The sequence below is a fragment of the Panthera pardus genome, unplaced genomic scaffold (assembly GCF_024362965.1).
Source record: "Panthera pardus isolate Hobbes unplaced genomic scaffold, ASM2436296v1 HiC_scaffold_3, whole genome shotgun sequence".
Taxonomy (NCBI): Eukaryota; Metazoa; Chordata; class Mammalia; order Carnivora; family Felidae; genus Panthera; species Panthera pardus.
The window spans coordinates 12102174-12112897 of NW_026526876.1; the positions used below are offsets into that span (position 1 = coordinate 12102174).

The 10724-nt window shown below is 62.0% G+C and overlaps 1 protein-coding gene across 6 annotated transcripts; it reads left to right on the plus strand.

The window, feature by feature from the left end:
- The first annotated feature begins 209 nt into the window (after positions 1–209).
- FBXO39 (F-box protein 39) lies at positions 210–5323 on the plus strand. 6 transcript variants are annotated; one of them, XM_019413778.2, is made up of 5 exons: positions 210–323; positions 1079–1236; positions 2742–3848; positions 4669–4845; positions 5028–5323. In XM_019413778.2, the coding sequence occupies exons 3-5, from the start codon at positions 2823–2825 to the stop codon at positions 5154–5156; spliced, it is 1332 nt and encodes a 443-aa protein (XP_019269323.2). In that variant the 5' UTR covers positions 210–323; positions 1079–1236; positions 2742–2822; the 3' UTR covers positions 5157–5323. The 6 variants fall into 6 exon arrangements, with proteins under 6 accessions (XP_019269323.2, XP_019269324.2, XP_019269326.2 ...); XM_019413781.2 differs by having other exon boundaries at positions 244–331; XM_019413782.2 differs by lacking the exon at positions 210–323 and adding an exon at positions 336–450.
- Positions 5324–10724: the final 5401 nt, after the last annotated feature.

The window sequence follows — 10724 nt, forward strand, 5'->3', positions numbered from 1 at the left end:
CACGCACCTTTGCGCACGGAACCCGCCCTCCCGGGACCCTCGGACCAGGTCCTCCCAGGCCCCGGCGCGCGTTCCGGGACACTTGGAGGGGCCGTCCGGCCCCCCGCACGCACCGCGGGGACCCTGGCGACCCCGGGTTGGGGCCTCGCGCCCAGGGCACAGCGGAGGCCCGCAGGCCTGGGCGCGTCACAAAGGCTCATCGCCGGCGAGGGCGCGCGTCCCGGAGGCCTGCGCGGAGTCGGCGTCGGAGCGCAGGCGGCGCGGGAGCAGGCGGGCGGCTCGCTGTCCCCGCAGCCCAAACCGGGCGCAACGAGCGGGGCGCGGTGAGCGGGTAATGGGGCCCCTGCCGCCTCCTCCTGGAAACAGGCGTCCTCGGGCACCTCCGGGCCGTGGGTGACGCGGCTTCCTTAGGTTTCTTCCCGGGCTGGCAGCTCCCCGCCTGGGGGACAGGTCTGTGAGCCCTTGGGGTGGGTTCCGATCCCTGCCCGCTCTCTGCGGGCGTTCGCGGGGAGACTTTCCCAACTTGCAACACCTCTGTTTCCCCATCCGCAAACTGGGTGTGTTCACCGCGCCCAGCAGGGACCGCCCCAGAAGCGCCTTGGCCTCCACTTACCAGGCGCAAACGCGGTACAGCCTCTGATACACACCAGGCACCTGCACGGATCAGCTCATTTAATCCTCCCGCCGCTAGGACAGAGGCGCCACTGTTATCCCTGGTTTTCAGATGTGGAGACTGAGGCACAGAGAAAATTAACTTGCCTGAGGTCATCCCTAGCAACTGATGGAACCAGGACCCGACCTCTGAGCTCCGCCGCCTGCGGCTGGCGAGGTCGTTTAGGAGGGGAGGCTGTGCCCAGTACCGACTGTGGCTTTTGGCTTTCCCAGCCCGCAGATCGGTTCTGCCCACACCACCCCGTGGTTCCGTGTCTGAGAGCTCCTGCGCCCATGACTGCTAGGGCAAAGGCTTTTGCTCAGCTCTGGGAGTGGCTTGGCCTCTCTCACGCGCCTAGCTCCGAGCAAAGTGCTGGGGACCCAGTTCTGTGAACAAAGAGACGACCCTCTCTCTTCCTTTGTTCAGTGTGCAAGTGCGACTCACGAGAATGAGGCCGTCCCTGGCCTCAAGGGGTGTGTGAGTCCCGCGGGAGACAGGCTGGGCCGAGGATCATCGTCAGGGACGGGCACGGGCGAGAGGGGAACCCTGGATGGGGCCAGGCCGCTGCCAAATCCCGCGTGCAGGTCTGCCTGGATCCGGAGGTGGGGGAGGGCGCCGGGCCCCAGAGGACCCGGCAGAACCAGCCTCCCACACGTCACCACCGTCGGGGGCGCCCGGGGGTCCGTCACAGGGAGAGCCGAGAGGAGAGCGGCACGGACGCCCACCACGGTTGCACGCGGATCCTAGACGCAGCCGGGGACAGGCACGGAGAGCAAGTGAGCGACGCTCACGAGCTCACGCGCAGACGCGTGTCCGTCCCGCATTGAGAAATGCGATTAACGTGTCCCTCGGCTCCTGAGGGCTGTGTGACCACAGGCAAGCGCCCTCACCCCTCTGGGGCTCAGTTTCCATCTGTAAAGACATACTTCCCAGAGCTCCTCCGGCCCTGCGGTTTCATGAGCCGTGAGGATAATCTCGGGCCACTTGGTAAAGTAGCCGGCAGAAGCGTTCCGGGGCCACAGGGCCGCAAGCTTGAAGAGCGGGGCCTCTGGGAGAGACAGGGAAAGGGAAAGAGGAGAAGTTTCAGGCCGGGGAGACGTGGAAATCACGCCGTCAGGAAAACTTCAGCAGATGGCTCCTGTAGAAAGTCCCAGGGCCCCGCACCCCAGGTGGGCGGTGGCCGGGCCCTCCCGGGGCCTCCCTAGCTTCGTAGAGGTCTCGCCTGCAGCCCGGCTGCCAGGTCGCCCCACTTCTACGTTCCCAGTCACCGTGTCCTGCAAAGAACGCATAAACCCACGCATCCCCGCTGTCCCGCCGCCCTAGCCCCAGGCTCGGAGCCCAAAGTCTGCTCTGGCCATTCATCCTCCCCCTCCCTGGAGGGTCCTTTCTAACGTCAGACTGACAACACCTGTGGACGCAGGATCCTTGGCCCTTGCCCGGCCCCCGCGGCCTCATGGGAGGCTCTCCGCCCGTGACCCTTGATGTGCCGCTAACCCTTTGAATGCAAACACCCGCATCGGCAATTCGGTGCCAAGCAGCCAGGGTCCCCATCCCCAGAAGGGGACCCGGCATGTCGGAACTCCAGTCTTGGCCCCTGGGACGCAGCCTCTGTCTGCATCGCTCCGGGGCCCCTTGACCCGGCACCTCCCCCCTGTTCCGGCTCCAACCCCCGCCCCCACAAGTGAAGTGACAATTTTTAGTTCCCCGCACGTGAACAGATCCCATTCGTTCCCAGTTCTGTGGCTTTGCGCCACGGTGCCCGCTGCCCAGAGTGCGTCCGCTCTCCTCCAGCACCGCCGGGCCGACCCGGGCTGCCTTGCGGCTCCCACGCAGCCCGCGAAGCCCCTCCCAGATGCCGCCTCCTCTGAACAGCCCTGTCCCCAGGCTTCTCACTCCTGGGACCGTGCTGGGCGCGGGTCCCGGTGTGCGTGTGTCCGAGAGACCCCGACGGCCTGGGTCTCTGCGGGCCTTCACGGCGAGGCTCTCGCCCCTCGCGGAAGGGCTGCACGTGAGGCCGGGCTGCGAGCTCATTCAAGGGGGTCTGGTTTCCGTTCGGCAGGTCACGGCGCTTCCTTTTTACTCCCCACAGAAGACGAGCGGTCGCTTTTGTTTCCTCGTTTTTGGAAGCCCCTGCCTACCGCACGGCTGCTCTGGACACCCCGGCTCCTCGATGGACGAAGAAAGCCAAGCCGTCCAGCCCCGAGACCAGAGCTGCTGGGCCGCCCTGCCCGACGTGTGCCTGCGTCGCGTGTTCTGGTGGCTGGGAGACAGGGACAGGTCCCGGGCCGCCCTCGTCTGCAGAAAGTGGAACCAGATGATGTACTCGGCTGACCTCTGGCGGTACAGGACCATCACGTTCAGCGGGAGACCCTCCAGGGTGCACGCGTCTGAGTTCGAGTCGGCTCTTTGGTACGTGAAGAAATTTGGCCGCTATCTGGAGCACCTGGAGATCAGGTTTCTGAACCCTTACAATGCCGTGCTCACCAAGAAGTTCCAGGTCACCGTGCGAGGCCTGCTGTCCTGCCTGGGCAAGAGCAACAACCGCCTGAAGTCGCTGTCCGTGCAGCACCTGGAGCTGGACCGTCCCGTCTGGAGGAGCAGCATCCGCGGCTCGCTCATCAAGAGCCTGAGCTGCTTCTTGAAGAAAGCGGGAAGGCAGCTGGATCGCCTCAGCCTCAAAGGGGCCAGGCTGACCGTGGAGCAGGGCTGCGCCGTGCTCGGCTCCCTGAGCTGCTCTCGGGGCGAGAGCCTGGTGTCCCAGCTCAACATCGAGGACTACTTCAGCCACCACCTGGCCGTCTACAGCAGCCCCCGGTTCAGCAAGACCATGGCCACGTTCCGCAGCCTGGCGTCCCTGACCCTCAACTACAACTGCATCTCGGACGAGCTGCTGGACGGCCTGTGCGAGAACAACGCCGGGACCCTCTGGACCATAAACATCAAGTGCCACGTCCACGACCCCCACGGCCAGGTCATCTGGGGCGTGTCCTGGGCCAGGCTGGCCAGGCGCGCCGCCAACCTCCAGGTGAACTTCTTCTTCGAGCGGGTCATGAAGCACGAGCGCCTGGCCCGGGTCCTCCTGCAGGAGATCCCCGTTCGGGGCCTCAGTCTGAGAAGCTGCTACTTCAGCGACCCGGACTGGTCCATGAGGCCCACGCTGACGGATCTCCTGCCCACCTTCCGGCACACGCTGCAGGTAGGGGGGCCGAGGGCCGGGAGGCTCCCCCAGGGCAGAGGCCTCTCCTCTGCTGCCTGCTCCCGGCCGGGCCCGTGCCCACTCAGACCGACGCTCGGGCTATGTTCCCGGACTACGCGTCCCCCCCCACCACCCCCCGCCCCTGCCCCAGGGTCACAGCGGGTGACAGCTACTGCTCACCTGTGCACGCGCAGCACGAGGCACTTTCGGGTGGGCTACCCGCCAGGGAAAGCCCTCTGTGCCCTCTCGGAGCCTCTCCAGGTTGAGGGCGGGTCTGAGGCCGCTTCCTCCCGGCACCGGGTCCCGGCAGCACACGGGAGTCTGACTCCAGACCAGACCCACCAAGTCACTGAGGAGCCCAGGGGCGTGCGCGGCCCTCTCCCCTGGCCGCTTCCCCATCTGTAAAATCGGGGTCATTGTGTCCCTCCAAGGACCTCCTGGGGGGCTGGGACGATTGCGGTCAACTGATACAAATACCACCGCCACCAACGAGGGCCTCTAAGTGCCGATAACTCATTTGAAGCCTGCCTGTTACTGTCCTTCCGTGAGGGGGGGGGGGGGGGGCGGCCGCCTGGTGGCCCGGCCGGGAGGCTGAGGGGCTGGGACCAGCGCCTCGGGCTCTGAGCTCCAAATGCCTCTTGCAGATTGGGTGAAATCACCCACACGTCCCGTCTGTTACCTGTGGCCCTGGGGCCACCGTGGTCGTCTGACCCACAGCCGGGCCGCAGGCGTGTTGTGGGAGGACCCAGCCGGTCCCAGCATCTCTGCCCACTGCACCACCCACCCCCCTCACCCCGTCTCCCCTTCGCTGCCTTTCCAGAAACTGACGTTTGAGTTCAACAACAACCACGAGTCCCTGGACGAGGAACTGTGCTTCCTCGTCTCATCCTGCAGGAAGCTGTTCTACTTCAAAATCTGGGCTTTCCTGGACGTCAGGTTCGTGGAGCGGATCCTGAAGAGCCAGGAGGAAGGGCAGTGTTCCCTGCGCACTCTCAAGGTGGGGCCCTGGGTCTGTCTCCGGCGGTACCTGCACGGGAGGGGGCCCAGAGCCCCCTCTCCCCAGCAGCTGGCTTTGGGCTGTGCCCGGCGATGCCCGACCGTGTGCGCTTGAGGCTGGGACCAGCGTGGGGCCGGCCTGGCGCAGTCACGGTGCGCGTGTCGTGTTTCTGTGCTGCGCAGGTGCGAATTTACACGAACAGGTACGAGACCAACGACGAGGACAGGACGCTGCGTGAGATCCACCGGAAGTACAGGAAACTCATCGACTCTGAGCTCAACTATTTCGTCATCGCTTACCCCATGATGTAGGGAGCACTCTCCGAGGGCGTCGGAGCCCCCCGCCGGTTCCCACAGAAGGACCCGGAACCCCCCCTCCCACCCCCCGTGTCCCTGTTGCCAGTTCCACCCCATCCGACGCCCCGACAAAGGCTGGGGCCGCTGGTGATGTGCCTTCAAAGTGCTATCTTTACCAACTACCCAGGGCTGGCTTCTCCTTTGTCCCTGGGCTTGGGCGGCATGGCCTGCCTCAGGCGGGAGCTGAGAGCCGGGAGCCACACAGAGCAGTGCCTCGCCCGACTCCTAGAACACCTAGAACACCTCGGGGGGCAAACAGAACCGCGCTTTCCCCCAACTGGCCAATTCGGAAAAGCCTGGCGTCCCTGGTGACTGCAGGAGCCCCAGCACCAGCTCAGCGCTGGGTTGGAAATGCACGTCCTCTGGGAGGTGGGGAAATTCCCGCTTGTAAGTTTTTTTTTAACTTTTATTTATTTTTGAGAGAGAGAGAGAGCGCACGTGTGAGCAGGGGAGGGGCAGAGAGGGAGACACAGAATCTGAAGCAGGCTCCAGGCTCTGAGCTGTCAGCATGGAGCCTGAGGTGGGGCTCCAACTCACGAACCCGAGAACATGACCTGAGCCCAAGTCCGGTGCTTAACCGACGGAGCCACCCACGCGCCCCCAAACTCCCGCTTTTAAATGCAGCCGCTCAGAACTGGGCCCACCTCCCCTGACCCCTGCACAGTGATCCCACGCCAGCGGCGCTGTGGCCATCACTCCCACTTACAAAGAATTGTAATGTCCTGGGGACACATCCCTAATTCGGTATTAAGCGAGAAGGCCAGGACACAAAGCTGCATGTTTGGTGAGATATCAATCATGTAAAGTGTGTAGGGGGGCGTTTTGAAAGCAGAGAAGAGCTACCCCAGAAATGTTAACGCGTCCCTGGGTGATGGGATTATACGTGGTTTTTGTTTCCCTTTTTATGCTTTACCCCACTTCTCAAACTTTCTACAAGGGCTGTGTGTTATTTTTAGAATGGAGGGGGGTGGTCTCCTGTGTTTTAAATAGGAAGTAATTACAAATCCTTGGGCCCAGGCCCCAGACATGTATTAATCCTGGTCTTTTGAGATTTTTGTGCATATATTTGCATATAGGGTTTTTTCCCAATAGACCTCAATTAATAAAATTTCAGAATACCTTCGACAAGGGTCTCGTTGCAGACTTGATTTGCGCAGCCTTCTGTGTGCTCTGTCCGCATCTGTGCAGCTGCCCAGGCCTCTGTGAGAGCTCCTGTGCATCCAGTGTTTTTGAGGTCCCAGCACCTCCGTGGCCACGGCCCCAGGAACCACCCTGCAGCTGCTGGGTCCCCGTGGCTCCTGTCTCACTAGCATTCAGGATAGACCAACACAGGCGAGGGGGTAGGTCCCCCTGTTGGGACACCAGAGGGGCCCTGGGAGCCACAAGGGCACAGCCAGCTCAGTGAGGAGAGCCTCGGCTAGAATGCAGACCACCTGTAAGAATGACTGGCTGGTTGACTGATTGGCTATTTGGTTGATTGGCTGGCTGATTAACTGGCTGGTTGACTGACTGGCTGGTTGATCGACTGATTGGCTGGTTGATCGACTGATTGGCTCATTGGTTGACTGATTGGCTGGCTGGTTGATTGACTGATTGGCTATTTGGCTGACTGGCTGGCTGATTAAGTGGCTGGTTTATTGACTGATCGTCTGGTTGGTTGACTGACTGGCTGGTTGATCGACTGATTGGCTCATTGGTTGACTGATTGGCTGATTGGTTGATTGACTGATTGGCTATTTGGCTGATTGGCTGGCTGAGTAAGTGGCTGGTTGATTGACTGATCGTCTGGTTGGTTGACTGACTGGCTGATTGGTTGACTGGCTGGTTGATTGACTGGCTGGCTGGTTGGTTGACTGATCATCTGGTTGGTTGACTGACTGGCTGGTTGGTTGACTGGCTGGTTGATTGACTGGCTGGCTGCTTGGTTGACTGATTGGTTGGTTGACTGATTGGCTGCTTGGTTGACTGATTGGTTGGTTGACTGATTGGCTGCTTGGTTGACTGATGGCTGGTTGACTGACTGGCTAATGACTTCTCGGCATGGACCAGTTTTGGACAGCTTGCTTTCATCTCCAAACATGGAATCTGAGTGTAGAGGAGTCTCATACAGAAAACACATTAACACATTTTATGGACATGTTTTCCAAAGAAGTGTGGGCTCAGTTTACAGTTCAGACAACCTTAAGTCTGGCTCAATAGTTAACCTGGGTTTCTCATCCCTGCCTCTGCCATCTGTTTAGACATCACACGCCATGCAGCCTCTGGAAAACTCCAGAGAGAATGAGTGAAAACACATGTAACATCTTGGTGGTGGTGTTAAAATAGTTTGACCCATGGGTCCCCTGACGACAGTCTGAAGGACACCGGGACTTCCTTGGCCACACAGACATTCCCATTCCCCATGGAGCTGAGGCAGGACCCCCAGCTGAGAGTAGGGGAGCCCCGGGGAAACACAGAGCACACGCAGTCTGTAACCCGCATGCTCAGGGCCCAGGAGTGGATGAAGATGGCCACAGCGTTGTGAGCTCCGTGGGCCATGGCTGCGTGTCCCTGCCTGTCCCCTCTGGCCGGAGCACAGGAGCCTCTCCCGGCTGTGGGTGCAGCAGAGGAAGCCCTGGCGACCGTGATGGGGGCCAAATCCTCCGAATTTCTAAATGCGTGAGGAAAGCAGGACCGCGGTCCCCTGAGGCGCTAGACCACCACCCACAGGCAAGGCCACAACAAAAGTGAAGGATTTGTTTCTGAGAAGACTGAGCGAGGGGCCTTCAGCTCCGTGGGCAGAAGGGTCCTGATACCTGTGACCTCCGTCCCCTCGGGCCACTGGCTGTGTGACCCTGAGTTCTGTACCTGGTTCAGACATGCCGAGCTCCCCAGCATGCAAATAAAGCTGAGACGGGGTCCAGGAGGCTGCACGGAACTGGGAAGGGCCACGTCTGTCGCCTGGACCCAGAGTTGGCCATGGGCCGTGAGGGATTTAATATGTGCACGACAGAACACAGACTCAGAAGAAGAGGTGGCTGTCCCGGGGCCACACGGCCAATTAGTGGCAGAGCTGACACCAGAGTCCCTGACTGAAACGCGGGACACTTTCTACCCCCCACCCCCATACAGCGGGAGGCGTCCCCACAAGGGGCGGAGTGCTCAGTGCGTGCGTGCGAGGTGTGGGTCACGGTTTCCTTGAACCCACGTAACAGCCCTGGCAGGTGGACGCCATCCTCCCTCCTCCAGAGATCAGGAAACAGGGACTTAAGAGTAACCTGCCCGAGGTCACTCGCTCAGGAAGTGCCGGAAGCAGGTGCGTCAACGCCAACCGGAACCTAGAGCCTCTCCCTTCATTCCGGCCAACTGCCTCCCACGCAAGGACATGTGGAGCCCCCGCGACTCCGGAGCACGGGAGCGTCGGACGAATCAGAGAAAACTTCCGTTTTACTATGTGTAGCTGAGAAATGCTGCCGTGGAAGATGCAGTTCTCAAGAACCAAGGTTTATTATTTTTTTTAATGTTTATTTATTTTTGAGAGGGAGGGTCAGAGAGAGAGGGAGACACAGAATCCGAAGCAGGCTCCAGGCTCCGAGCTGTCAGCACAGAGCCCGACGCGGGGCTCAAACTCACGGACCTCGAGATCGTGACCTGAGCCGAAGTCGGCCGCTCAACCGACTGAGCCACCCAGGCGCCCCGAGACCCCACCCTTTTTAAGCAGCGGGAACAGGCACCAATGGCGGTGGATGGAACCGCCCCATCGAGTCCTCTCCGGCCACACACCGGTTTACTGGTCGGGATTCACTACTCCCGGTTTACCTGTGGGGCAGCGGGCACTCTGGGAGCCGGGGACCGGTGGGGACCAGGCAGGTGACAGGGCTGACCTGAGCCAGGTGGTGACCTCAAGGAACCACGGAGCCCCTCAGAGCTGTTTTCACAAGAAAGGGTTTCCCGCTGAGTCCTCGCACCTGCTGACCACACCCCCTGGGATAATCCCAAGTCTGCACAGACACCCCCTGCCTCTCCCCTGGGAAGGGGCTCCGGACCCTTCCCAGCCAGAGCAGAGGAGCTCCCGGGGGCGCCCCCGGGGCAGAGAGGAGGGGGTCCCTCCTCATCACCCGGCAGGAGATACGCAGCCCCTGGGCAGGCAGGTCACGGCGCAGGTCGGCACGAAGCAGACGCCCTCAGCCTCAGAGAGGTTAGGGACACCCCTTGCCGGCCGCACAGACGCTCCGGGCCAGGGAACGCTTAGATGCTAAACCCCGAGGGAGTCGGGCCCGCGTCTGACACTGTTCAAGACACCGCGTCTGGAGCTGGGCAGCCAGATTCAGGGAACATCAGAGACGGGAAGGCCCCGGGCTGTCTGGCCGACTGTCACCTTGCAGGGGGCCCTAAGAGGAGGCGGGCTCGGCTGGCCATGTGGGAACTAGAATCCAGGTGCTGACCCTGGGTGTGGGGGCTCCGCCCTCCTGGCCAGTGCCCTCCCCCCACCCCCGCATCACCGAGTCGAGTGTGAGCACCGAGCGTGGCAGCGGCTCCGAGCAAGGCGCCTGGACGTGAGCCCCGCACTTGCGAGGTGGCCCTTTGACGTCAGAATGAGGGCGGGTGGCCAGTCCCCACAGCCACCACGAGGGAAGAGAGGTCAGACCTCACCGCGCCTGAGCCGTGAGCACAGCTGTGCAGAAGCGACGCGGGTGTGAGGGCAGGGGGGCTGTCACCGCGGCTCACACGGCTGCGCGGCACCCCCCCCCCCAGGCGGGCAGTGCGGGGCTAGGCCCCCCTGCGTCTCCAGAGCTGCCTACTCGTCCAGACACAGGCTTGAATCTGCGGCAGAAACGGGGAACGTTTTTCCTTTCTCCTTTACTGTTACTTGAGTCTGAAAAATGATTACCCGTTGGTCTGGAGACCGTCACTAAACTCACACCCTCCGTCTGCATCCAGGGGAGGAAGGAGGCTGGGAACCCCTCCCCGAGCCTGGGGGGCTGAAGGAGGCGCCCTCTATCTCCCTGGCTGGCGACCTGAGACCACAGCCTGCCCTGCCTGACGGCCGGCTCTGCAACAGACGCGTCCACTAACGACCCCTCCGGCCGGTGAACCAGAGGCGTCCTCCCCACCCCTCCCCTGCCCCCGAACCGCACGACCCCACGCGGCAGCAGCCGGGCCCACCGGCTCCTCAAGCCCCAGTACTCAGCTGACTGTCTAGGAGCTGAGGCCCCTCTGTCCTCTTGGGTCTCCCAGCAGAAAGGGGCCCAGAGAGACGCCTGCAGGTGCGGGTAGATCCAGGGCCTCTGCTCTCATCTGCTCTCTGTGAGGCTTGAATAGTGGGTCTGAGTCAGCAGCCCCGGCGTGGTTTCACAGGGAACGGGGATGGTGGCACCAGAGAGGTCCGTCCCTCTCCCGAGTCTGCGTAGGGGATCCAGGACCACACTCGGCGGAATCAGAACTAAACGTCTGGGACCCCTCCGCCCCAGGCCCCGAGTCCCGTGATGGACGACTGGACCCGGGCACGTGGGGTGCAACTGGGGAGCCACCACTGCCCAACCA

Bases quoted from the DNA above. Each gene is read 5' to 3' on its own strand.
- FBXO39 (XM_019413778.2), top strand. From the start codon at position 2,823: ATGGACGAAGAAAGCCAAGCCGTCCAGCCCCGAGACCAGAGCTGCTGG. The intron at 3,849-4,668 runs GTAGGGGGGCCG...CTGCCTTTCCAG, and splicing joins CCTTCCGGCACACGCTGCAG to AAACTGACGTTTGAGTTCAA. The intron at 4,846-5,027 runs GTGGGGCCCTGG...TGTGCTGCGCAG, and splicing joins GTTCCCTGCGCACTCTCAAG to GTGCGAATTTACACGAACAG.